Source organism: Chenopodium quinoa, unplaced genomic scaffold (genome assembly GCF_001683475.1).
Source record: "Chenopodium quinoa cultivar QQ74 unplaced genomic scaffold, ASM168347v1, whole genome shotgun sequence".
NCBI classification, from domain to species: Eukaryota; Viridiplantae; Streptophyta; class Magnoliopsida; order Caryophyllales; family Amaranthaceae; genus Chenopodium; species Chenopodium quinoa.
In genome coordinates this window covers 1,576,076-1,603,684 of record NW_018742879.1, presented here as the reverse complement: position 1 = coordinate 1,603,684, position 27,609 = coordinate 1,576,076, and the positions used below count along the sequence as shown (strand labels likewise).

General features: G+C 35.2%; 4 protein-coding genes and 1 pseudogene across 6 annotated transcripts; 3 read left to right on the top strand and 2 right to left on the bottom strand.

Moving 5' to 3' along the window:
- The first annotated feature begins 2,215 nt into the window (after window positions 1-2,215).
- LOC110726408 lies at window positions 2,216-3,760 on the top strand (annotated as a pseudogene).
- An 88-nt stretch (window positions 3,761-3,848) lies between these two features.
- On the top strand, window positions 3,849-6,726 carry LOC110726410 (probable xyloglucan 6-xylosyltransferase 5). The gene has a single exon (XM_021905888.1). It carries the CDS (start codon window positions 4,673-4,675, stop codon window positions 5,975-5,977), a length of 1,305 nt encoding a protein of 434 aa, XP_021761580.1. The 5' UTR covers window positions 3,849-4,672; the 3' UTR covers window positions 5,978-6,726.
- Window positions 6,727-6,858: 132 nt separating this feature from the next.
- LOC110726411 (formin-like protein 2) lies at window positions 6,859-12,633 on the bottom strand. Of its 2 annotated transcripts, none has more exons than XM_021905890.1 (2): window positions 11,928-12,633; window positions 6,859-7,254 (listed from the first exon to the last, which is right to left on the bottom strand). In XM_021905890.1, the coding sequence occupies exons 1-2, from the start codon at window positions 12,471-12,473 to the stop codon at window positions 7,171-7,173; spliced, it is 630 nt and encodes a 209-aa protein (XP_021761582.1). In that variant the 5' UTR covers window positions 12,474-12,633; the 3' UTR covers window positions 6,859-7,170. The 2 variants fall into 2 exon arrangements, with proteins under 2 accessions (XP_021761582.1, XP_021761581.1); XM_021905889.1 differs by having other exon boundaries at window positions 6,859-7,257; window positions 11,928-12,629.
- Window positions 12,634-13,725: 1,092 nt separating this feature from the next.
- Window positions 13,726-15,438, bottom strand: LOC110726407 (xyloglucan 6-xylosyltransferase 4-like). The gene has a single exon (XM_021905887.1). It carries the CDS (start codon window positions 15,294-15,296, stop codon window positions 13,830-13,832), a length of 1,467 nt encoding a protein of 488 aa, XP_021761579.1. The 5' UTR covers window positions 15,297-15,438; the 3' UTR covers window positions 13,726-13,829.
- Window positions 15,439-18,415: 2,977 nt separating this feature from the next.
- LOC110726406 (LON peptidase N-terminal domain and RING finger protein 1-like) lies at window positions 18,416-27,429 on the top strand. 2 transcript variants are annotated; one of them, XM_021905885.1, is made up of 18 exons: window positions 18,426-18,721; window positions 18,859-18,960; window positions 20,380-20,462; window positions 20,573-20,657; window positions 21,503-21,589; window positions 22,000-22,061; window positions 22,153-22,346; window positions 22,445-22,505; window positions 22,893-23,070; window positions 23,996-24,034; window positions 24,124-24,185; window positions 24,285-24,321; window positions 25,126-25,175; window positions 25,259-25,328; window positions 26,061-26,136; window positions 26,821-26,900; window positions 26,976-27,044; window positions 27,153-27,429. In XM_021905885.1, exons 1-18 carry the CDS (start codon window positions 18,647-18,649, stop codon window positions 27,210-27,212), a joined length of 1,470 nt encoding a protein of 489 aa, XP_021761577.1. In that variant the 5' UTR covers window positions 18,426-18,646; the 3' UTR covers window positions 27,213-27,429. The 2 variants fall into 2 exon arrangements, with proteins under 2 accessions (XP_021761578.1, XP_021761577.1); XM_021905886.1 differs by lacking the exons at window positions 26,976-27,044; window positions 27,153-27,429 and having other exon boundaries at window positions 18,416-18,721; window positions 26,754-26,870.
- The last annotated feature ends 180 nt before the right edge of the window (window positions 27,430-27,609 follow it).

Here is a 27,609-nt window from a genome sequence, read left to right as displayed (position 1 = left end):
AGAGGGAAAAAAAAGGAGGGAGCTTTTAAAGTTAAAAAATCATAATTAAACTGAAAATTAACGTTTTCTTAACGATTGTCTAACGGTAGGTGGACTTCTGATAATAGTATAAAACCACGCATGTACCGCTGATAAACAATAGTTTAGCATGTGTACTATTGATAAAGGCCCAAACCTTGGGTGTACTATTGATAATTTCCCTTTTTTTTTTTTAGAAACACTAAACCTATAAGTATGATATTAAACGTGTTAAATACAAAGTATATGAACGGTGGCTATGTTACATAAATCCATTTGGTTTAATTTTTTGGATTATGCTTATATGTAGTCCTATGGGCTATATATAGCATTTTCCTTTTTTTATTTTTTATTTTTTATTTTTTATTTTTTTCATTATACCCTTGGTACATTTTTTTTGTAAGAAGCATGAACCTCCTTTGATAGACCATGATTTTTCACAAATTATTAGCCAACCCAAGATCATGTTCTTGGAGATACAGGGGAGGGGAATTTTTTTTTTTTTAATTGGTAAGGAAGATTATGACCAGTCCTCAACTCTCACGGTTATTTTAGTTCAGTATTTGCGCGTCAGGGAGTAGAGGGGAGGGGCTGGAAATCCTTACCCCCAGGTACCCTCACTTGGTAGGATTTGAACTCCATACTTCTAGCATATGAGGTAAATGTCTTACCAAGTGAGCCAACACTTTAGGGTTGAGATCCCCAATAAAAAATTAACCTTACTTAATAGGAATTTAGCGGTATAAGGCAATTAAAAAAGTGAAACGTGATTGATTATGCAACTACACCAAACACTACTTAATTAGTACTGTAGTTAGTTTGGGGCATTATTTTCCCTTTGTAATAAAAAGTGATTGATTACAATCATTTTGTGTTTCTTGTAATCAATCACTTTTTAGTACTTTGCTATTTTAAACATATTGGTTTATTAGCATTCATACATTCTTTCTTGTAATCAATCCAAACCTAGTACTCCGTACTTCACTAATTTTATGTCAATGCCCAAATTATATTCAGGCCCGTTTATGCAGTTTTGGTGACCTAGGGCAAAAACATAAATTAGGGCCCTAATTTACATATAGAATATAATATTAAAAAAAATTAGGTATGTAAAAAGAAAAACACATATTTTATTATGACTTATTTTTTGATAGGATATTTATTATGATTAATAATCTTTAAAAACATCAAATTTTACAAAAAAACAAATCACATTCCTATAACTCTCGTTGAAGCAATTAGATAAATCCCGTTGAAAATTGAAGGGCAAAAGAATCGTTTATCATAATTTTCATCTTAATTGAATCGTAAAAGAGATAATTAATCTAACCGAAAATCGAAAAGAGATAAATTTTGAAAAATAAAATTACCGAAAGAAGTGGATATAATATTATAATGGAATTACTTGTCAAAAGAAAAAAAATTACTGTATTATAATTGAATTAATGACGGTTTATTTTTATTTTTATTGAGGGGTTAATAAAATTCACTTAGGAAAGTGAATAATTTTGGGCCCAAAGTTAGGGAGGAAGCACGTTGACCGATAATACTGTTTGACATTATAGAATTAGCCAATTAGATAGTACTCGTACTATTATAGTGTTGTAGAGTACACACTTTTTTTTTTCTTTTTTTAATATACATATATATTTTGGGGCCTTGTATTATATTGAATATGGGCTTTTTAATCAGGGGCCCAGGGCAGTCGCCCCATTTGCCCTACCCTTGCTACGGGCCTGATTATATTGCTTAGCAAGTTATGAAAGTTGTACCCTCTATCCTCCCATATAATTCTTGTGTTAGTATAGTTAACAAAGCTAAACTCTCTTCTTATTTTACTTGTAATCTCAAGTAGGTTAAAAAGCTAGTCTCCCTATTCCACTTTGTCGATTAAAATATTTTTAGATAACAAAATTATTGTCTCTTTGAGTAATCACGCACTAAATTATTGTAGCTAGAATTTTTTATTATTTTTTTCCAATTCCTTTAATTCAAACAGTCTAATGGGCCTCTTTTTCGAGACTTTTCATAGTAAGACAAAAGCTTCCCATCAACCTTGATATTTCACTCGGCGTCTTGGATAAGTCTCAACTCTAACTACTAACCATAGCCTCAAAATCAGCAAATCCTTTTTCACGTGTACTATTCATTCTAAAATAAACAAGCCTAATTTAAACATTATTGAACTTGAAAAAATTTCACAGGAAAAACAACAATGGAAGACAACAAAAAGCTCAACATAGTTATGTTTCCATGGCTAGCATTTGGTCACATTATACCTTTCCTAGACCTTTCCAAACACTTAGCTACTAAGGGGCACCACATTTTCTTTGTTTCAACCCCTCGAAACCTCGAACGCCTTCCAAAAATCCCTGAAAGGTTATCCCCTTTGATCACTCTAGTCCCTCTTCCGTTGCCTCGAGTTGAAAACCTACCACCCGGTGCTGAGGCAACTTCCGACGTTGGCTTTGAAATTGGAACTGATCTCCTTAAGACGGCCTTTGATGGTTTACAACAACCCATGACCGAGTTTTTACAATCTTTGTATTCTTTGGATTGGATCATTTACGACTTCTGTTGCTACTGGATACCTCCGATTGCTGATAAACTCGGTATTTGTAAGGTGTACTTCAACATAACTTCAGCAAGGACACTTTCAGCTTTTCCTACAAAGTTGATGGAAGCCGGTTCGGGTACTTGGACCGACCCCTGTCGTCCTCCCCCTTGGATTCCGTTTCCTAACAGCTCTGTCTATTTTCTTCCACACGAGTCAAGAAACATCATACATACTGCAAGAAACATAACATCTTCTGGTGTTTCTGATGGCTTTCGAGTTAAGTGTTGTGTTGATGGCTGCGATTTGATTGTTATTCGCAGCTGCAGAGAGCCTGGAGGCTGAATATTTTCAGCTTGCTGAAGTTCTTAATGAGAAAACTGTGCTCCCCTTGGGGTTGTGACCGCCGTCTTTGGAAGATCAGGGTCTAGGAGATGACAATGATACATGCAAGTTAATCAATAGCTGGTTGAACAAACAAAGAAAAGGATCAGTTGTTTATGTAGCCTTTGGGAGTGAGTTTGAGCCGAATCAAGACCAACTCATGGAGCTGGCTCTCGGGTTAGAGCAATCCGGATTGCCATTCTTCTGGGCGTTTAGGAGATCAGAAGTTTCAATACTGAAGCTGCCTGAGGGGTTTGAGGAACGAACACGAGGCCAATGAATGGTTTGGACTAGTTGGGCACCTCAACTTAGGATACTCAGTCACGAGTCTGTAGGAGGGTTCTTAACGCATTGTGGGTGGAGCTCAGTCATAGAAGCACTTCAATTCGGAAAGCCACTAATAATGCTACCATTAGCTATTGATCATGGGTTGATTGCTAGATTCATGAGCCAGAATAAAAAGGTTGGGATTGAGATACCAAGAAATGCAGAAGACAGATCATTAACTAGAAGCTCAGTTGCTCAATCACTCACACTGGTGCTCCAAGATGAAACTGGTAAGATGTTTAAAGATGAAGCAGAGAAATTGGGTATCATTTTCGCTGACAAAAGTATGAACGGACAGTATGTTGATGAACTTTGTGCGTACCTTTGCAACCACAAGCTTACAATAAGGCAACAAAGTAATAATTTGGTTGGAAAATGATCAAATTTGATGTATAATTTGCTATTGCCTGGTCCAATAGCAGCAATAAAATTATCTAAATTGTATTCTAGGAATACAAATGGTGACTTGTTTGTTTATTTTACAGTGTATTCTGAAGTTCTTGTAATTCCTGTAAACTTTCCCAAACATATCTTATACTCCTATCAGTATGTATGCAGTATCCATATGAAAGGTATATGTCATTTGACATGATTGAGATGTCTTAGACACGTCATCATACAATACATGTCAAACATATACGGGATATATTATCTATATGAAGTGTCCGTGCAACCTAAATAACCATCTTTTTTTTTTAATCGGGGAAGGTACATGATGCAAATTGTATCTTATTACAAGAATAGACCAAAAGTGGCATATAATATAACCATCTAGATACAGAATATACCAAGTTGCTAATGTGACATATAATCATATATACATGATTTTTTTTTAAGTTAGTGTTAGGTTCCATTTCTTTACTGCTACAGAGAATTATGACAGCAAAAAGTCAATATGAAGTTGACAAGTATTCTGAATGCAACTACCCAACAGAAAATGAGACAAGACAACATCATAAAAATCAACTCTCTTAGAAAAAGACTGGCTAAATAATAATCCCATATTTCATGCGACGGACTATATAGTATATACTACCTGTATAATCATGCTCAAATGGAAATTGATATTGGTAGCACACTTTCTTACAACTTCTAAGATTCCAGAAATAGAAAACACAATCAACAAATTAAATATGGATACAATCAATTGAAAAATCAAACATTTGATACATACCCCCTGCGCGTCAAAGCCAGCTCACAGAAATAAAATAAAAATAAAAATTTATTATTCCATTAAATAAGTGCTTTGCAATACCCCTATTAATAATCTTCAAATCTTAGTTTTTCAAAAGTATTGTAACAAGTTTAAAAGAGAGAAGGGTGTTGAAAAGAAAATTTATTCAACCATCCATTTATACGTTCATATAGTGTATTGTATCATTTTGTTGAATGGGTCATGCAGACACTGCAAACGGGAAACCGAGCTCAGGGTTCCTGAGAGAGCGACAACAGACGCTGAAGACTGTCAATAACATAAAGATCACAGTCTTATGTGGGCTCATAACCATCCTTGTGCTTAGAGGCACTATTGGAGTTGGTGATCTCATTGGTTCCTCATCCGAAGCCAAAAAAGACCGAGCCCTCATTGAGGAGACTAATAGGATACTTGCTGAAATCCGTTCTGGGAAGGACTCGTCTGACCCTGACGGTCAAGAAGAGCCACCCTTCAACCCCAATGTGACCTACACATTGGGGCCAAAGATTGACACCTGGGATGTCCAGCGTAGGAATTGGCTTAAGCAAAACCCGGATTTTCCGCGTGTTGTAGGTGGGAAAGGCCGGATTTTGCTTGTGACAGGTTCACCTCCTAATCCATGTGATAACTCAATTGGGGATCACTATTTGTTAAAAGGGGTGAAGAATAAGATTGATTACTGTAGGTTGCATGGGATTGAGATTATGTATAACATGGCTCACTTAGACAGGGAGATGGCAGGGTACTGGGCGAAACTGCCGTTGATTAGGAAGCTGATGCTCTCTCACCCTGAGGTAGAGTGGATTTGGTGGTTGGATAGTGATGCACTTTTCACCGATATGGTGTTTGAGATTCCATTAGAAAAGTACAAAGATCATAACCTTGTGATCCATGGGTACCCTGATTTGTTATTCGAGCAGAAATCATGGATTGCACTCAACACCGGAAGCTTTCTCCTACGAAATTGTCAATGGTCTCTGGACTTGCTTGATGTTTGGGCACCTATGGGTCCTAAGGGCGTGGTAAGGGATGATGCCGGGAAGCTCCTAACTGCAAATTTGAAGGGAAGACCAGCTTTTGAGGCAGATGATCAATCTGCATTGATATACTTGTTGATTTTCCAAAAAGAGAAGTGGATGTCTAAGGTGTTTGTTGAGAATTCGTACTACTTGCATGGATTTTGGTTGGGTTTAGTGGACAAATATGAAGAAATGGCTGAGAAGCACCATCCTGGATTAGGGGATGAGAGATGGCCGTTTGTAACTCATTTTGTCGGGTGCAAGCCTTGTGGAAGTTATGGGGATTATCCAGCTGAAAAATGCTTGAAGAGTATGGAGAGGGCATTCAACTTCGCCGACAATCAAGTTCTTAAGCTCTATGGGTTCAGGCATAGGGGCTTATTGAGTCCTAACATCAAAAGATTGAGAAACGAAACAGACAACCCTCTCAATGTTGTGGATGAACATGATATCCGAAGACATATTGTCATTGGTTCATAAAGGAGTCATTGGTTCATGAAAGAGTTAGTATCACCACTTTTGGCTAATGAACACCAAATTTTGGCTGATGAACGTCGTTTCAATGGAATTTTTATATTGTAAGGTTTAGTTAAACAGGAAATTTTTGGTCTAATTACATAATTGTCCACAGTTTTATACGGAGTACTAATGATTCATGTATACTTACAATCAATATACGTCTATGACGAATTCGAAAATTATGCTGTGGATCTTGTTTAAATCGTCAAAATGTTGCCAAAGCAGCACTCTTTTTCATGTCTAGAAACAATGGCCCAAAATATCATTCAAATTGTAAAACTAATTTGTCAACTACTGGACTCCAATACGTGCAATTTCGTGCGTATAAAAATGCCAATTCAAACGTGGTTGTTTGATGTAAATTCTAAAATAAAGTGTGTTGATAAATAGTGACCTTCCTATACACAGCACGATTGCCAGCTTCAACTACCCGGCAAATTGCATCATTATTTTGGTCATTAATAATCACAATTTAGCTAAACTGTCAGCTACTGTAAAGAAACTTGTCTAATGCAAGTAGGGAAAATCTCCTGAGAAGATTAATCTGACTCAGCTGTAATGTTGATTCATGCAACTTTCCGAACATACGCAACAAAGGAAGATTGTTTTGGATAATGGGTATCAGTCAAGATAACAAAGGACAATGACATACTAACAAGTTCAAATCAGATTTCATTGCAAATGCAGGTAGCACTCGTTTGGCAACTATCAAGTATAAGGCACCCGATTTCTCTTCTTGGATGTAGGCAGATAATATTAGTAATGTGGTCGGTTAAATGATGTCAAAGAACTGCCAGATAATAGCCAAAAGTGGTAGCTCCATCAAAACTACAAGAAGTCTCTGACTCCAAAATCCATCAACATAAAAGAATTGAGCTAAAGATTGATTACAATGAAGAAACTACAAAAAATACTAATGTTATTGCCATTTACATGCATAGGCACATTAAGAACTTTATACGAAGTACTAAACAGTACAGTAAAACAAAACTTATATACAAGTACATATTAGCCTAATACTAGACCAACTTGTAGATTATGCGTAAGATATACAATAAATATAAATACATATAGCACAGTTGCACACCTGATTGATGGTTCCAATGAGCCAGCCACATTCCTAAACACAGCCATGCGTATGCGTATACTCTCAATCAGCTGGATTTTATAACAGGAATTTTGTACCGTGCTAGCAATACCTTATTCATAAGAGCAATCTGCTCTAAGAGCTGAATAATCTTCTGCATAAGAAATGCATAACACTTTTAATACAATTAAAAATCAATAAAAATAAATGACTGATAATCGTATCAAACGAGTGATCTATTCCACAAAAGAAATATGGCAATAGGAATACTGTAAACATAGATTAAAAACACACAGGCATGATAGCACAAACAAGGCAATCAACATAAAACAAAAAGATTCCATTCAAAAAAAAAAAAACATAAAACAAAAAGATTCAACGATAGCAGTAGAAAGTCGGGAAACAGTGGGAGTATAAGGGTCATAATCAAAAGAATAAACGATGTTATCTCTTATTCTCTTAATCAGTTGAGTTGTGGAACAAAATCAAATTTCAGATCCAAGGCATACCATGATGCACAAAGAATAGTAATTGACCGGTTTAACATTTGATGCATAGTTTGTGTCTTTCCTCCAAATTCCACACAAAAAGTTACTCAGTAAAAAACATCCATAATAACATTAAGAGGGCAATAATTTAATCATAAACCAAGAAAACAGAAGCATAGAAAACAAGGGTAAAACCCACTGTAAAGAGTTGTGGATACCAAAGACGACGTTTGCCCTGGATAACTCAGATTAACGGTGTGTTTGGATAAAGAAATGGGAAAGAAAAGAAAGGAAGAGAAGTGAAGGGGAGGGAAGAGAAAGGGAGGGGAGGGAAGAGAGATAAGTTTTCCTTCAAAATCTCTCCATTGTTGGAGAGATCAAATTTTTATAATTTAATCCCTCCATTTCTCTCCCCTCTAATTCCCTTCATTCTTCATTTGCTATCCAAATGAATAAAACTACATCCCTCATTTTCCCTTCTCTTCTTTTCTCTCCATTTCCTTCAATCCAAACAAAGTGTAAAAGTAAAAGACCATGCTTTTTGCAATTGTTTATTGGAACAAGTTAAGGTTCATAATGAAATAATTTACCTCTAACTAACACAGCAGTTTCTAGATTTATTTGCCAAAAACAATCGAGCTTATTAATTAGTTACAAACAAGAACAAGAAGCTAGAATAATAAATTTACTTTTAAGCTTAATTTACCAGCTATCACATATCAGATATTTCATATACACACTTTTTACTCTAAATACTGTTTCCAGGTCTATCCTTTCCTTACTCACACCCACTCCCTAAATTTATAGACATGGCCAAACAATGGACCTTGTTATTTTTACATTAAACACATAAAAGAAAACTAGAATGAAATTATACTTACAGGCTTAATTTACCAGGTTCACGTATCAAAGATTCAGTATACACACTTTTTTAGATAATTTTTGGTACCATATACCCAAACATCAAGACAACATCTACCAAAATGACTCAGTTAAGCAATAGAACACTGAGCTTATTGAAACATTTCAGTAAACTCTCTCTGCTCCATATTCCTTTTCAGGGTGTTCCATAATATGATTCACTCTCATATCCCAATAGTCTATTGCCATAGACTTATGAGTTTCAAACATCCACAATTTAAATGGAGGTTAGGTGCAAATAACAAAAGGAGGTAGATGATAATATATTAAATAGTGTTCCCTTTCCCCTTCCTTAATTCCATAGCTAATCCTTAATACATGGGAGTAACCAATTGTGTTGATTGTAAATGAACTTTATAAGCAAGGAAAATAGAAGAGATGGATTCTAAGCCTTTCGTAATCTTCATGAGGAAGTTTAGGTTGACCTATTTTCAAGGGGAACACATGTTGTCACACAAAGAGTGACCTGAGAACAAGTAACTGCATTGAAAATTCATCCTAACCCATTTGAGTTTTGAGATGAATTCAATTTGCCTTAAAGAATAAATTCTAGGCATAAACAGCCAAATCCACTTTACTTCATCAGCTTTTTTAAAAGGCGCACAAGAAATCTGGTGTAACTGGCCACTAGAGTCATGGAAACCACAGGAACAATTAACGCCATTAATTGGCTACATAATTTATTTTCAGCCTTTTAAAGAATGAACAATCCATGGCTGCCTCTAACATCAAAAGCGGTAAAGTAATAAACAGCCACCCTTCTTCATACATAGGCTGACTACAATATCGTATGTGTAGCATAATGCTACAACATAGCATGTTCAAAAGCGACCAACAGAGAAATCTCGTGATAACAAGTCCATTGTAGCAAACTAACAATATCTATTACCTAAAATAATAGTGTGACTAATGAACAATAACAACTAAGTCAGATTCCATTTATTCAGAAGTTAACCTTGTCAGTTGGAGTACTTAAGAAATAAGTAGATGGATTTGTATAGAGCTAATTCTGGAGCTAGGTTTTTTTATTTCACACCAGTATATTATCCAAAATCCTGAAAGTGCGACTTCATGTCAATTGCCTCCAAAAACAAAGACTTGTCTGGAATAAAGTCGTGAAGCATTAAATGGAAACTTATATAAAGTCGAACTCTGACCTTTCACTTCAGATTCTAGAGCTGAAGTTATGCAAAATATCATGTTTCACACATTACTAGCCATATATCTTCCCAGCATATTCAAGTAGAAGGGGCCTATTGTTATATATCTGGAAATTGGCAAGCAGCTTTGTATAAAATAATAAGGCCTTATAACTGAAGCTGATCAGCAATTTATTCTCACCCATTTTACACTGGGCATTTCCCCCCCTGCCTCCATAACATCAGCCGACCAAAGTGAAAATGTCAATTAAGATGCACTCAAATTCCACAAGATCACCTGCCAAAATGCAGGATCATGCACTCATGCATGACTTCCTTAATATTTTTTTTATAGAAACCGCATAAATTCTTAGACTAAAGCTTTGTAATATTCACCTTACTTCCCCTAATCTAAGCTTACCTTCCTTAATTTGAATTCACTTTTCCTATCTAAATCCATGGTCTTCTTATCCGTAATTTAAAAAAGCTTCTTATGGTCTTGTTATCCTTCATTTAAATTAACTTCTTATGCTCTTCTTAGACTTAGTTTGGCTGTGAATGAAACTTAAGTAGCCTTAATCTGAACTTGTAAGCCTTTGTCCTTCTCCCCCCTTAGGGCATGCTTGGATTGGAGGTGATGTATTACTAGGGTAATAAAGTCAAACTAAGCAAAATTAAAGTGAATATAGGGAAGGAGGAGATAATGATGTTGTGATTGTAAGGAAAATTATGTAGTGATGGTGTAGTATGAGGTGAAGAAAGAGGAACTAATACCCTCATTTTGGGAGTGATAGTTACACTAGGGGGAGGGTGGATAATTATTACCCTTATTATGAGAATAATAATTCCTCCATCTCTCTCTTTTCCTTATGGCACAACTACTTTTTTTCATTTGTAAACACCTTGTCTCCTACAACAACCTCTCTAACTACTTATAATTTTTCAAGTTTGACTTTTATTACCCCCTTAATATATACCCCCAATCTAAGCATGCCCTTAAAAGATAAATTTCAGGAAAAATACACTCAAATGGGGCCAATAAGTCCAAATAACTATGAAGTTCATTTAACAGCCAAAACTTGAGTTCATATAATTCAGATTAATTCTATATATCAGTCAGTGAATTCCAATGAGTTCTGACAAGGCACATTCAAGTAAAAAAGAATGAAGTTCAACTTATTTTTATTTATTTTAGAAAAATAAGTTCAGATCACATCAGAAAAAATAAGTTCAAAGTTCAGATCAGATCATCGTTTTATGTGCAATTTTTTATCACTAAATATCTTTAATTTCGTATTGAAAAAAATTGTGAAAATTACATATTAATAAAATACACATTATTACGAATCTAACAACATCCCCCATAATATATTTTTTCCTTGCAGATTATGGTACACTTAAAGTCAAAGTTTGGTCAAATAAGGCAATAAGATCTTAGATAAGATAAGATAAGATAAGACCATAATAGATAAGTTCAGATAAGCAAAAATAAGGTGAACTAAACAAGGCCTTAGTATGTCCTCTGTAATTCAAAATGCCAACACAAAACACTTTTAACCCCTATGTTTTCCCCCTCTTACATAGGGATTAGGGAATGGGATTGGGAATTAATTGTTGGGAATTCATGAAAATATACCAATATCTTGTTTGGATAGTGAGTTGGAATATATGGGGAATAAATAACAATTTTACAAATTTACCCTTACTAATATTTCCTTTCATTGTTTTCATTAATGGCAAAAATGTCAATTTTAAACTTATTCCCATTCCCATCTATTTATTACCTACCCTCCCTAGTTAATTCTCCCCTAAATATTCTCATTTCCAAACCTATTTTTATTCCCATTCCCATCAAACAAACAAAACTTTTTTTCTTGAATTGGGATTAAAACTCCCAATCCCACACTCAATTCCCAAATACCAAACACCCCCTTATTGTGTGAGAGAGAATGCAATTAAAGAATACCTATGAGTTCGAGTCAATAGTATCATACATGATGTTGTATCCACAAGTTCAGTTGACTCACAACAAGTAGAGTAGGAATAGTACATTGTCAAAGTTCAATCATTTTTTCAAAATTCCATCATACACACTTCAAGAAAAGCAGAGAAATTCCAAAAAAAAAAAAAAAAAAAAAGCACCACCCAATGTCATAAAAACATAGCATAATTGCTCCACAATTCACACAAAATTGACACAGGCATTTCAACAAACACATACCAAGCATTCCAAATTCAAACAAATCAATGAAAAAATCAAAAACCAAAACACCCACCTCATCTTTTTCCTTAATCAAAACCTTCAAATGCTCAACACTTTCCTTCCCACCATCCCTCCTTAACCGCTGCCGCCGCCGCCGAACCCAAAACCACAAAAAAACCAAAACCCAGACCGTAGAAGCCGCCGGAAAAACCAAGGAAAAAAACCCACGAGAGCAAACAATCGCAAGACAAGACCGAAGCTTAGAATTCCAAAGATGAAGAACAAAATCAACCCATTTATTAATCAACAAAGAATTCCTGGGTTTTGGCGGGGGAGGAGAAGAAGGGGAGGGAGAATCAGAGTCCGAAGTGAAATTGGAGAGAGTAAGCGGCGCGTGCGGCGGAGGCGGCGGCGGTGGTGGGATTGGAAGATCTTCGTGGTTGATCGGCGGGAAGACGGAGAGGTGCTGGTGGTGGTGATGGGTGGTGCGAAGAGGAAGTGGGTGGTGCGAGGAGGAACGGTTGTGGTTGTTGCGGTGGTTGTGGTTGTGGGTGGAAGGGAGTGATTCCCAGTCGTTGAATTTGAATCGGTTTGTGGCTTCTTCTTGGGAGTCATCCATGTTCTATAATTTGTGTTTTTCTCTCTCTCCTGTAATCACTATACAAGTGATAGTCAAACCACACAAATGGGTCATGATGATCCTAAATTGAAGTAGGGGGTTAGGGGTGAAGAGGTAAAGATTGATGGAGAAATGTTTGGTGGCGGGTTTGGTATGTGGTAATAAATTGGCGATAATTTTGTTAATGATGACTAAAAATACTTGACAACTATATTTAAATTGGTATTAAAGACTATCATGAAAATTTTAATGAACAAAAAGTATTTAGAAGCAATAAACATTATAATGAACCTTAACTAAAGTATTATGGATGGGTATACTTTTTAAAAGGTGAGGAAACATGTCCTAATAGACTATAATTTCTCACGAATCAACTCAACCTAAGCCTTTGAGATTAATGAAGAAAGAATATATTAGGGAAGATCTTGTTCACATAGTAGTATTTGAAGTTGTTACATTACAATCACAAGAGAAAGCTAACGTGGTGCAAGTTAATCAAACTTGGCTCTACCATAGATCTATTTAAGTAAGTGGTACTTGAGTTCAAACTCCACCAAGTCTCTAAGAAGTTGAGTTGAGCCCAACACAAATAAGCTTGGCTTGAAACTCTAAATCTAATATATTTGAATACACAAGTTAAATATAACAAGTAAATTATGAATTAAAAAACACTATAGATTTGATAAAATACTTGTAAAGTTATAAAATAATAGCTTAAATTAAATATATAGTGCTCTCTTAAAAATATATTTCGTAGTTAAATACATAGAGGTACATTTGACTTAAAATATACTCCATATGTGGTATTTTCCTAATTTTAGCTCATAAAATATGCTTCATACTACGTAATAAATTATCTTTGTATGACATTTATGCGAAATGTTTACTCCGTACTTGTTGATAATAATAAATTTCTTTTTTTGCCTATAAGAAAAAACGGATAAACTTCATTGAATAGTAGGTGTAATAATAGAAGCAGATCCCAACATATAAATTATATTACTATATTAGCATTAGCATTGATAGCGTATACGAAGTAAGAGTATAAGACAGATTATCCTCAACATAATAAGTACTAGCAAATAACTTCTTCAATGGAGCATAATGTGTATAATTAATAGTTTGACAAAGACAAGAAGTCATTTTCTGACTTACTGTACATTCGTAACAAAACAAGAATGTAGTATACTTCGTACAAAGAATAAATTTACAACTAGTACTATGAAACCATAAAGAATGAGATAATGTCATCTGACCAAAAAAAATTCCTCTGGCATCAACCATACCTTACAATAAATTACATACAAGTACAATGAATCATTGAAAATGAAGCCTATATATCAAATCCTGCAGTTACTAACTCTTTAATGAATCAATGACTTTGTGCCTTCGAATATCAAGTTCATCCACAAACTTAAGAGGATTATCACTTTCATTTCTAAATCTCTTAACGTTAGGATTCAACAAACTCCCATGCCTTAGCCCATATAGCTTAAGAACTTGATCATCGGCGAAATTAAATGCTCTCTCCATACTCTTGAAACATTTCTCAAACGGGTAATCTCGAAAACTATTACAAGGCTTACAACCCACAAAATGAGTCACAAAAGGCCACCTTTCATCCCCTAATCCAGGATGATATTTTTCCTCCAATTCTTCGTATGTGTCTACTAAACCCAACCAAAATCCATGCAAATAGTAAGAGTTTTCAATGTACACCTTCTCCATCCATTTCTCCTTTTGGTTAATCAACAAGTATATCAATGCGGATTGATCATCTGCCTCGAAAACAGGCCTTCCTTTTAAATTCGCGGCTAGGAGCTTCCCGGCCTCATCCCTCACCGTGCCCTTAGGACCCATAGGTGCCCAAGCATCTAGCAAGTCTAATGACCATTGACAATTTCGTAGGAGAAAACTTCCGGTGTTAAGTGAAATCCATGATTTCTCCTCTAACAAACTCGGGTACCCCTGAATTACAAGGTTATGATCTTTGTATTTTTCTAATGGAATTTCAAACACCATATCAGTGAAAAGTGCATCACTATCTAACCACCAAAACCACTCAACTTCTAGATGAGAAAGCATCAACTTTCTAATTAAGGGTAATTTTGACCAAAATCCTGTCATTTCTTCATCTAGGTAAACCATATTGTACACAATATCAATACCATGTAACCTACAATAGTCAATCTTGTTCTTGATCCCCTTTACCAAATAATGATCCCCAAATGGGGTTTCACAAGGGTCAGGGGATGAACCTGTCACAAGCAAAATTCGGGCTTTCCCATTAACAACGTTGGGAAAGTTCAGGTTTTGTTCAATCCATTTTTGGCGCTGGGAATCCCAATTGGTTATCTTTGGCCCCAATGTGTAAGTCACATTGGGGTTAGTAGATGGTTTGTATAAATTATTAGGGTCGGATGTATATGTCATGTTGGGGTTAATGGGTGACTTTTCTAGACTATTGGAGTCGGATCTATAAGTCACATTAGGGTCAAAGGGTGGCTCATCTATACTATTGAAGTCGTATGCATAGGTTACATTGGGGTTGACGGGTGTGTTATCTAGACTATTGGAATCAAGCGTGTAGGTCACACTGGGGTCAATAGGTGGCTTAATCAGACTATTAGGGTCGGATATATTCTTGTTCGATGGAAGTTCAACAAGTACCTGATTCGTCTCGTTATTGAGAGCTTGATTTCCAATTTCAGCTGAAGATCGATCGAGGCTTCCAATTCCAATAGTGCCCCTGAGCACAATGATGACAACAAAACTACATAATATGATGATCTTTATGCTATTTGAAGTGGTCACATAACCCATCTAACAATTGAAATAGTGAATCAAAAAATGAACGACTGAATAAATGAACGGAAACTATGAAAGATTGTCTCTTTAATTTGAAGTTTGAGAAGAAAGTAGATTAAAGTGGAGTGGGTGCCTAGTTTTTGCTCATTAATTTAGAACAAATATCGTACAACTTGTTCAATAAAATAAGTATTAACAAAGACTATTAAATGAAGTAAACACGAAATATCCTAACATAAGATTCGTGTTCAATAAAATAAACAAGAGGCCGAAAAAGATCTTGAACATATTGAAATTTGGGAGGGAAGTACCACATGCAAAAACATGTGGGGTGAACACTTCATCTAGGTAAGCCTGAAATTGTGAAAAAGTCAAGGTCCGGTACTTATTTTTAAATAATCAATAATGTTCTTACATTTTATATAGGAAAAATTTATTTCAAATAATCTAATGTTTAGCCCTTTAAATTTTTAATCCAACCTTTTTTTTAAGGGATATTAATTTAACTTTTTGATTATTCCTGAATAATCCAAGTTTTGGGGGGCCTTCAATTTTATTTGGCCAAACTGGTCACCAAGCTACAACATCAGGTTATCTAGCCAGGTGTCATTCTTTGATTCACCCATATAAAAAAAATAAAAAATAAAATAATTTTAATATAATATTTTTTTCCTTTCCCCTTCCCATCCACCTCCATTGAATCCGACGACTCCTTACCATACACCTCCATTGGACCAGCGCCACAACCCTTCCCCGACCTTTCTCGACCGCCCCTCCCTTCCCCTTCCCCTTACTTTTCCAATCACCCCCTTCGTCCCCCTTTCCGACCACCCCTCCCCTTCCCCCACACCCACCTAAAATCGACAACCGTGAAATCCCGAAACCTCAACCATCCTCGAAACCCCAAAACCACCACCAACCTCCATAACCCTGAAACCACCAACCTCGAAATCCCCCCTTCCCCTGAAATCCCCCACTGCTTCTGGGTTGACAAATTGGGTAGGTTATAGAGGGGTTTGGGGGTTCGTGGGTAGCTGGGTTTATTAGATTTATGAGTTTTAATAATATTATAAATATAGAAATTATTTGTGGACGGAGGGAGAATTATTGAGTTAATTATTGATTATGATCAATTTAACTTGACATTTGCTTGTCTGGTAATTAAACCTTTGTTAGGGTCTTACCTTATTTAAAAATTGTGCATCGAGATTACTTTTACTTTGACTTGACAAACCTGATTTGAGCTATTATTGTCACTTCTAATCCATACAATATCCAAAATTGGATAAACAAACCAGAAAATTCCTATATCGAAAATGATTATGGTTGAAACCAACTTACCATCTTTTACAAAACTATACGACAACATACTCAATAATATTTCCTTTGTTTTTTTAAAAAGCTATACTTGTTATTTTCATCCGTGTTTTTTTTAAAGCTACACTTACTCTTTTGGAAATCCAGTACAATTTAATACTTCCTCCGTTTCTTATTAGATGCATAACTTTCTATATATAGAAGTTTCAGTTAAAATGCATCACTTACCCTTTTAATCAAGAAATCTCTCTATCTCTATCATATCACATGAGCCCTCTTTATGTTTTCTCTCTATCTCTCTCTACTCCAAAAATTGCCAAGAGTCCACAATTTTAAAAATGATGCATCTACTAAAAAACGGAGCAAGTAATATATCTTAACCAACTAATGGTAGCCACTTTCTCCCAAAGCGTGGTTCCTGGAGGCGTATGCATCGTGCTTGGTGCATATGTTTCATTAAAAAAAGGCAGAATGAACTTACTATAGAAATGTAATGAACATATAGTTACAGTGAAAAGAATATACTATGAAAATGTAATGAACATATACCTAGAATGAAAAGAACATACTATTAAAATGTAATGAACATATGCCTATAATGAAAAGAACATACTGTTAAATAATGTTCTTTATCTCCATGTTCTTTGATTGTTAGTATAATGTACTTTTATTTGTTATACAATGTTCATTGTTTATTTTGAAATGTTCTTTGAATTATGTCTTTAGATTATGGTGGTTGAATAAAAATAATGTTCATTACATTTCATCATGTTCTTTATTAATATTACGGGTGTTCTTTAGATATATAAAAAGAGCATAAAGTTGGATGTTCTTTATAAAACAGATATGCGTTCTTTAGAAAACAACTATATATTCATTCCGCCTGTTTTTTTTTTTTTTTTTTTTAAAAAAAAAAAGAAAAATTAAAAATCCGTATGCACCAAGCATGGTGCATACGGTTTCTCCTACTTTATCATTTCTCACTCCTCTAATGGTCTTCACTTCCTTTCACACCACTAACTCTTCAATAAAAATAATAATCATACTATCTTTTCTTACTTGCTCCATTTTTCTATGCATGGAGTTTTAGGAGGAATAATTTAAAGTAATACAATATGATGGAAATGGGGTTAGTTGAAGAATAAAAAAATCTAAAAAAAAAAAGTGAGTGTAAGTGGGAAGGAGCGAGAGAGAATGTGATAAATATTAAATATGATGATGTGAGGGGACTAATAATTAGGGGGAAAATGTAAAATATTGTTAAAAGTTTTCAAAAAAGGAAATGGCGTAAGTAATAAAATACGACCGCAACAGGAAATCGGAGCATAAAATACGAAGGGAGTATAATTTTTATTATCTTGTCTACCCCACTAATATTTTTTTTTTTATTAAACCTCTTAAAACTCCGCGCAATCCCAATTCTAGCTTTAAAAAAAATATGAAAAGAGTAATTCAACTTGAAATGACTCAATCTAATCCTAATGCAATTAATTAATGAATACAATCCCAACCCATACAAGCTTATTTGTCACTTCTATTTCATTCAACTCTGCGAGTAAAATCAAGTTGATCTAACTCGTTACCTCAAACCAAAATCTAAACCCGAAACGATACCCCGACCGACTTATCCAATCACAAGATTCACAACCCATCCATGACCAGCTAAAACAAAATTTTAACAGACATACACCGGTAAAATCCGCAAACAAAAGTCGAAGAGAGAGAATGATCTAGGTTAAGGCGCAAAAACAAGTGGAGAAAAGAAAGATAGAGATAAAATAAAAAAGGAATGAAGATTGAAGAGAAAGATATGCCCGATTAGTCGATTACCCGAACTACGTAGTCCACGTAATCGAATATGGTCCGTGTGTATAACGTACGACTCCAAGATAAACACGATTCCTCTCTTCTTCTTTTCTTTTCCCCCCTCCTTCTTCTTCTTCTTCTTCTTCTACCTCTGCTCTTTCTCTCTCCTCTTCTTCTGCATTTCGCTGAGATTATGTAGCTGAGCAAAATTTTAGAGAGAGAAAAAGGAAGGAATTGAAGTGATGTCGAATACTGAGAATTCTCCGGTGATCGGAGGTTTTTCTGATGGAATTGATGATGTTGAAGAATTCGTCTGTGTTAGTGTTTAATTGATACTGTTTTTAAAATGTTTTTGATTGAGTAATTTGTTCAATTTTTTTAGTGTGTTTTTGATTTGTTGAAGTAGTTTTTGAAGTGATTTTGAATTTGGAGTGATTTTGTGTGGAATTTGTAGGTGAATGAGAAGGAATCGACGATGACGAACGAGAGAATTCATCAGGTTTTGGAGTTTGTCAAGACTGGAAATCAAGCTTTTCGTCGAGGGAGATTTGAGGAGGTGATTACTTGAATTTCTTTATTTACTTTTGTATAATTTTGAAATTGGATTGCTTCAAGAAAAAAAAAAAAAAAAATTTGAAATGGGATGAATTTGGTAATTGTAGTTTATATGTTGACGGAATTAGAAATTTTGTTTGGATGATATAATTGGATATTAGAGAAGTTGTTAATGAAGATGATTTAGCATGTTTAAAACTTGATCATTACATTAGAACTTCAATATTTATACAGTAATTGGATTTCTTTCTAGCTACTTCGTATGATTTAGGGCATTTTGTGGTGAAGTTATATCGAGTTTTTATTATTAAGGATTGGAACAATGTGAAATTAATTCGAACAAGAGTGTTTGCACAAGCACTTTTGTGGCTATTCATTCTGTAGTTCATGGTTAGTGCTTGGATATACGGTTTCTATTATCGCGATGTTTGTGGCAATAACATGTTCTTGTGTAGTGGTAAGTAAAAAGTCGTCAAACTGAAAATGTATAGTAACCCCTAAATAAATCAGGCTGTGGATAAGTTGACCATGAGCGCTGTTTAATCAGGTTCCGTGCAGTCTAATAGAGGAGTTTAGTCACTGCTGAATACTGTTGAGAAGTATTATACTGCTCCTAAGATATCACAAAATATAGCCTTTTAATGTGTTCTATCGACCATCCAATTTCCTGTCTAGACTGTGTAACACTGTAACAGTGAGTCTCACCTTGAATTATTTGTAATGCTTACCTTTTCATGTGATCTTCAAGTCATAACATCGTGCTGCAAGCAAGCTCTAATGCTCTATAATGCATTTTTAAAGCCTAGGGTTTCATACTAGTTATACTTTTACCCAAAGCAAAAAGATTTGGACCCTGAAACTTTAAGCTGCTTCCTGGCATTTTGATTTTAATTTCTGTAAGGGGTATTCAGTACTTGGTGCTTTGGTAGTGTGTGATAATTCTATGAGGCGAATATTTTTAAATACCTCGTATATGATGGGCCATACTCAATACTATATACACCAAGCCGTGTGCTGCACATGTGGAGCCAGGGTTATAGGTTTGGATTTCATGCATTTGTAACAACATATGATAACTGGTGCAATCCTTCTGACTGGTGATACTCGTTCTAGACATCTGAAGATGTTTATGCAATTTAATAATTGCTTTCTGAAACTGATGTTTTAAAGCAAAAACTATTTTGGGTAAGTTACGGTAAAATTAGGATTTCGCAAGCTTTTGGTAATTAGAATTTGGTGTCTATACTTCATATAGTGCTCTGTTTGGGGAGTTACCATTCTAATCAATTTAATCTTAGTTTTAAAAATGGAAACTTTTAAATACTTTTAGATGAAAGTAAGATATTATATTATTTTTCAATAATTTTTTCATTTTGGGACCCTTTTGTTTGGACTACTTTTTAATTATACATCGCTGCAGGCAATTGATTGTTATTCAAAAGCCATTCTTGTCAAACCGGGTGATCCTATTATTCTGAGCAATAGATGTGCTGCTTATATAAGGTAATCTGCTTGGAAGCTGACATCTGGCTAAGTTATATTTCACCTTCCTTATTGAAGATTCAATGATACATGATGTTCCAATTTTGTGCTCCCCTATGGAATCTTATCAGGTTAAGCCAATTTCTAAAAAGTCGAGCACCTTCTGCATCTGAATATAATCCATTGTATGGGCTGGATCCTACAACACATGCTGAAGTATGATACATTGATCTTTCTTTCTGTATACTTAATCATATGTGTTGCTTCTTAAGAAACTTTCCTGCATTTTCAGGGTACACATAGAACTAGGATACTAACATCAAAGTTTAAAAATCTGTTCTTTGTCTGTTTGGAATGAATTTACCTATCCATTTCCTTTCATCATTTGTACATGGTCTGTAGCCTAGTTCATGAACTACATATTTTAGCTTTCATTTACAATCTCTATGTGGAGGAAGAATGGAAGATATTCTGAGTTTGGAGGATGAGAAAGAGTGAGAGGGGTGGAGAGAGATGGGTAGAGAGGGATCTTTCGGCATGGCTCGCTGTTTATTTGGGCTAATTTGTTGCACTAAAGTAGTTCTTTTTTTGGAACCTATAGGGCCTGTATACTGTGGTAAAACAAGTATAAATCTTTTCATTTGTTGTGAATAGTACTAGAAAATAAGGGGTTGGTTAGTTGGAAACTTGGAAAGTATTTTGTTATTTATTAATCTTAATGAAGGAATATAATATAAGAATCACATAAATTAAAACATCAAAATCAGACTTGTAGAATTATGCCATGGCTCATTGGGTCGAAATTTCTTGATCATAGCAACTGCAAAGACATTTTTTTTCTTTGGTCTAAGCCTTGGGGATTACATGCTATGATACATAGATGAGAGTGAGGGAAAGAGGGGGGGGTGGGGGTTTGTAGGCCAACTTCATCAGTTTTCCCAAAACACGGATGTTTGAGAATGGAGGAACCTTCAGTGTGAAGATATTTGCTACTTATAGTTTCAGGCTACTGGTATTTGTAAATGTGCCATAAGGTAATATGTTTGATTACCTCAACACAGCTGGCCTTGAAAGATGCTAAAAAAGTCATGAGCTGCAGAAACAATTCTGTCAAGTCGTTCATCCTGCAAGCCGATGCTCTATTTTTGGTAAGGATCAGAGTTATATTTACACCTGCATTGTTTTTTGGTACATGTATTCCATCCCCTTATTATATGCTACATATGTTATTGCATCAATGAGGAAGGTGCCCTTTTCTGGTTGATATCCATTGGAAGTATATCTGTGTTGGTTGTAACATGTGTTGAATTATTTTTAAAATTTTGCAACTAAGTGAAAAAATACATCTATTGTCTTTTTACTTATTTCATTTAGTTTTCTCATTATTTTGCTCATTTTTCTAGCTTTGTAATAAGCATATTTCCAAGTTTGTAGCTGTAAAAATTGCTTATATTACAGACATTACATATGTACATGCTTTTTTGGTTTATTAATGGGTGAGAAAGTTGTATAAGAGCGTTTCTTCTGTATCTCATCTTGATCTTCGTGTAATGGGCAGTTAGAAAGATATGATTCGGCACGTGATGCTGTTATCGCTGGCTTGCAGCTGGATCCACTTTGGTAAGAATTACTTCTTTATTATGTATTGTTGTTGAATTGCTTATGTATTTGAGTTTTATTTTCACATTAATCTCCTTTTTGTGTTTGATAGTACTCATTTACAGGCTCTACTTTTGATATTGGAGAGAACTTGTACTGGCTTAGTTCGCGGAAGAAGTTGTGAGAAACCAGAACGTAGTGATGAATTTGATTGTACCCTTTGCTTGAAGTTACTTTATGAGCCCATCACAACTCCATGTGGTCATTCATTTTGCCGCTCCTGTCTATTTCAGTCAATGGACCGAAGTGAGATTACTTTCTTGTAATGGTCTATTCCATATTTTAAACTACATATATATTCATATATCTCATGCCCTCAGTTCTTTTTCTGTATAAAATTGCAGGTAATAAATGTCCCCTTTGTCGAACTGTTCTCTTTATCACTCCAAGGACGTGTGCAGTAAGGTCTGTTCTCCTGAGTTCATTTATCTGATATTTTATTTGTATAATTTTGAATTTTTATTATAATAGGGGGTAACCATCTTATGTTTATGCTTTAGACAAACAGATTTGGAATTTTCTGGGGATTTTAAATATGTTATGGCTGTTTTCTGTGATAAATATGTTGACTACAAAGTGTGGATAGAAGGACTTCATGATTAATTTCAATAGTTTGAGAACTTAACTTTAAAGTGCCTGATATATCATGGAGACGATGCCTTTTAGCCTTTTAGGAGGCACTTTTGCTCTTAATATAATACTTGTACTCGTAATTTAAAGTTTGAACAACTTTATACAGAAATTTTTTCTTTCTCTTAATATCTGGTATTTATTTTCTTTCTCTTTTTCCAGTGTAACTTTGAACAACATTATACAGAAAAATTTTCCGGAGGAATATGCGGAGAGGAAATCAGAGAATGACAGTCTGGTAAAACTTGGCGTTGATTTGATGCCACTTTTTGTGATGGATGCTGTGCTCCCTTGTGAGAAGTTGCCTCTCAATATATTTGAACCTCGCTACAGGCTTATGGTGAGTTTTGTGGCAGTAGAAATTATGTTCTATTAGGAGTTTGTCGTTGCTGGAACTCATATGCTACATGCTTATGGCTTATTGTGTGCTCTCTTCTTCTGTTTCTTTGATGTTACTCATATGCTGCTTTTTCTTGATATTCTTTGATGCTCTACATGTTTGTTTCTTCATGCCTTGCTTTGTTTGATGAGCCTGATCTATTTTCTACTTTCATTTATCTATTGCTAAAGAAAAAGAAAAAAAAAAATATAGGTGCTGCAATAGTCCAGTTTATTGACCCTAAATCAGCTAAGTGGTATATATAGCAAGTTTCAAGGCAATTAGGTGTCATAAACTGACCCAACCCGAAAAACCAACCGAAACTGGCAATGACCAGAACCTGACCTGTACCCAAACAATGGATGATACGAGTGACTTGTAACCCGACCTAAACCCAACCGATATTAACGGACAACTAATTGATGCAATGCTCTATGACCTGAACCCAAATGTGCACCCAATCTGATATTAACCGGTAACCGATTTAACCCGGCCTGACAATGTGAGTTTGGCATGAATGTGATTTTCTAACTCGGCCAATATCTTTGCTTGGCTTCATGTAGCAAGTATTTGAAATTATGAAGTATCTGGAACTGTGTCTAGTTCCTTTTGATGCATGGAACAGATTTTTATTATTCACTCTGGATCTAGATGCAGTTAAAACTTTATTGTTTGTCCTATTTTGTTCTTTCTTGGGAATTTCTGAAAGATAGATTACTGTTCTGAACTGGATTATGACAATGTCATTTGATATAGAGTAGACTATATTAGTTGCAAGTGCAGTATATCTGTTAAATCAAATATAAACAAATAGCAACTGACAATAGGTATTTTTAGTCTTATTACAGATTATGGTGGTTTTATTCTCTTGTTGCTTGAACAACAGGTTAGGAGGATAATGGAAGGAAATCATCGGATGGGCATGGTAGAATTTTGCAACCTGTCGCTTGTGTTTACCTCCCTTAATCAGGATTCTCGTAGTCTATGGGCTTACACTTTCTATAACTGATGTAGGTAACACTTGACTCCACAACCGGTCACATAGCTGACTTTGCTTGTGAGGTGGAGATAACAGAGTATGTGTCAGCAATAGCCCTCTGCCTTTTCTGCTACTTCTGTTTGGTATAATGGTCTAATTTAAACTTTCCTCCCTCTTTCTACGTGTATTCATGCAGATGTGAGCCACTTCCAGATGGCCGCTTCTATATAGAGGTAAGAAAATCTATTTTCTTCTTGAATTTCTGCGTTGACTGTTGTATTAGATTTGCTTTTGTGTTGAACCCATTTTCATTTCACCTGAAGATACCATTTTCAGGATAGAAGGTGCACCATCGTCAGTATTTGAATCTTCAGTATTGTGATGAACCAGTTTACAGTTTATGATGATGCATTATATATTGAATGGTTCTTTTTATATGCTTAAAAGTATGCAAGGGACATAATATTATTATTTTAGCCTCAATATAATCTTGTCAAACTATATGAATATGAAAAATATATAGCTATATTAGATGGGTATTCTTATATTATACTTATATGATATCCTGTGATTTGGTGTAATTTCACAAAGCTTAACTGAGCCGATTATTTTTTTGGAACAAAAAACCAACCCGAGTTTATTGTGTGGGGTTTCGGACTAGTAGGGTGCAACACCTAACATATCCCCCCCCTCTCCCACAATTAAAAAGGAATAAAAAAAAAGGCGAATTTTTTAATTTTTTTTATACTTATTAGATAACAATATACATAGAATGTTGCTAAAGTTTTTCTTCAGGCTCGGTACCCCCCCCCCCCCCCACCCCCTCTGTATCATCCATGCTATGACCTCTAATTCCTCTTGATTGTTTTGTTTTTTTTTTCCTGTTTCCAAGTTCTCTTCCAGCTCTCTCTCTCTCTCTCTTTTTTTTTTTTTTTTTTTTTTTTTTTTTTTTTTTTTTTGTGGTTCCTTTTTTCTGTTTGATTTTATGAGATATTGTTCAGCAGATAGTTCATCATATATAGCTTCTTTATTCACAGGTTGAAGGACGGCGAAGATTTCGCATCCTTCGATCCTGGGATCAAGATGGGTAAGTTGTCTGTGTCTTTTCTACTGCTAGCTCCAGGTCTCTTTAGAGCTTATCTTGTAATGTTATTGCTTTGTTTTCCTCAGTTACCGTGTTGCAGAAGTAGAATGGATACAGGATATAAATCCACCAGAAGGATCAAGAGAGAGATCAGATGTAAGATTAAGACTTCCTTCAAATATAGCAACATATGTTGTGATGCTCAGCACTCTAAGGCAACTAGTCAGTTGATTAGTGTTTAATGTCCCTGATTATTCTGTATTTTCTTTGTGAAAGGTCAGAGTGAACCTTGAACTGTGCCTAATTAGTTGGGGCAATTTGAAAATCTTTACTTCCTTAAGCCCAATGGACAAGGTAGACCAATGCGTATAAAGTTATAGTCAAGCTAATAGGGCTTTTATTAATGGTCTCTAATGGACAGGGTTGGACATGGTCAACATAGGGCCAAGTTAATAGCCCAATATTTTTGTAAAAGAAAATTGATATGATAAAATAAATTATTTGTATAGCTTAGTATTCACATTTGCATACTTTTGCTTCTGCTTTCTCATTTTTGCTTGTTCATCTACTGGCCTGCAGCCTGCTCTCTATTGATCAATAACCCTCTTTGGCCCATTACAAGATGACCCCTTTATGACTCAACCCATAATTGACCTGACCTACTCAATAACTAGTTCTGTCATTAGGCATGCTTGATTCCCAAATTGAAGCGAAAGGTTCTAGCCCATCTCATTACCAGTTAAACTTTAGGGGTCTGGATTAGAGCTTCATGTTACCTTCTGTAGGTTGGGACTTGGGGAATTTGTGGTACTGATACATAATTGTGTAGCTATCTTCTGCATCAACCAAGTGTTGGTCTTGATTTATTTGATTCGTGGGCATTAACAGCTGCAGGAACTGACAAGTAATGCTGCAGAATATGCTCAAATGTGGATGATGAGGGCAAAAGAGGCAGCAAGACAAGGTAATCACAAAATGAGTTTCTTCAAGGGGCAATATGGATTTTTTTTTCATGCTTTAGTCTGTTCGTATATTACAACTTGTAATGGCTGCTGGGTTTTTGTGGCTATTGGCTTAGCTTTTGGTAAGTGGCTTTTCCATTGGCTGAGAGGTTGGTTGAAAAAGTTGTTTGGGGCAGCTGCTTTTTCTCTTTGGCTATTGGCTTTTTTCATAAATTAGAATAGCTGTGGATTCATTCTTTTCACTTGAAATAATCCGAACTTATTGCCTTATTGGAAGTTTTAGAACTAGTTGATAAGAATTTGTCAGAAGTTATTGGAACTTATCAGAGCTTATATTAGTTGTAAATTGATTTTGGGTAGCTTCTATTTGATTGGAGTCATATTTTCTTATAAAGAAAACGAGCCTATTTTTCCCAAAATCTAGCCATTGTACTAAGAGCTACCATCTAGCAGTTAGTTCTACTAGAAAACCAATACAAAGAGCTAATTTTACCATTTGGTCAAACAAACCTAGTATATCTGCTAAAGCAAACCGCAGATTGCCAAATATGGTCCTCATCGGTTATATATGATAATCTGTGTGCTCTAGTTCTGACATGGATTTTTTTTTCCTTCCAAGACATGGGAGTCCATATTGTGAAGCATTGCTTTGGTTTTCTGAGTGCCTCCTCTTCTATGATTTTTAGATAGAAGACGGCTTGCAGAACTCCTTAATGTGGAAGCAATGATGCCCACAAAGGAAGATCCTGAGCGCTTCAGCTTCTGGGTATCCTCATCTTTCCCTCTCTTCCTACCTTATTTTCACTCATCTCAAGTTAATTTATTGTGCTTGTACTTGCAGCTAACCACGCTAACAAGAAGAAGATCATCGGAGAGACTAGAACTTCTGCGGTTGAAAGACACGAAGGAGGTATTAGCAAATTCTGTTATTCCTTCGAAGCTAGAGATTCAAGGGCTTTCTTACTCTAGAATATTAGGCTGACCCTAACTTTCTGGATGTGCCTTCTTTTGAATGCAGAGAATAAGTTGCGGGTTGATATATCTTAGACAAGAAGAGCAAGTTTGTCGATTACAATAGTAAAAGTTGTAATCGAGTACTGTAATTTATCCATTTTGAAAGAAAATTTCAATATTATTTAAAGGCTGCTCAAGTGTCCAGCATTTTTTGATCCACATGATGCCGTGGATCCTCAAAGTCTCAGACTGAGTTTTGTTGTAATATAGAATATAACAAGATTATTTGTTACGAAGTATAATCTATACTTTTCTTCCTTTACTGTAATGTTACCTTTCTTTTAAGTTTCCTTTAAAGTTTTAGATTTTAATGGGGTTGGTGTTTGTCTAAGACGCCTTAACTCTCGGCCATCTTAGCCAATTTCGTGGGACATTGCCGCAGTGTTAAATGCTGCTTTGGCATATACCACTTTGGCTGGAAAGCTCCTTCATCTTGACTGTTCATATGAGAACTAGACTCT

Excerpts from the sequence above, each read along its gene's own strand:
- LOC110726410 (XM_021905888.1), top strand. The coding sequence starts at position 4,673 with ATGGGTCATGCAGACACTGCAAACGGGAAACCGAGCTCAGGGTTCCTG.
- LOC110726411 (XM_021905889.1), bottom strand. The coding sequence starts at position 12,473 with ATGGATGACTCCCAAGAAGAAGCCACAAACCGATTCAAATTCAACGAC. Across the intron at positions 7,258-11,927 it reads TGATTAAGGAAAAAGATGAG|AAGATTATTCAGCTCTTAGA; the intron begins GTGGGTGTTTTG and ends TTTCTTATGCAG.
- LOC110726407 (XM_021905887.1), bottom strand. The coding sequence starts at position 15,296 with ATGGGTTATGTGACCACTTCAAATAGCATAAAGATCATCATATTATGT.
- LOC110726406 (XM_021905885.1), top strand. The coding sequence starts at position 18,647 with ATGTCGAATACTGAGAATTCTCCGGTGATCGGAGGTTTTTCTGATGGA. Across the intron at positions 18,722-18,858 it reads ATGTTGAAGAATTCGTCTGT|GTGAATGAGAAGGAATCGAC; the intron begins GTTAGTGTTTAA and ends TGGAATTTGTAG. Across the intron at positions 26,901-26,975 it reads CTGAGCGCTTCAGCTTCTGG|CTAACCACGCTAACAAGAAG; the intron begins GTATCCTCATCT and ends TTGTACTTGCAG.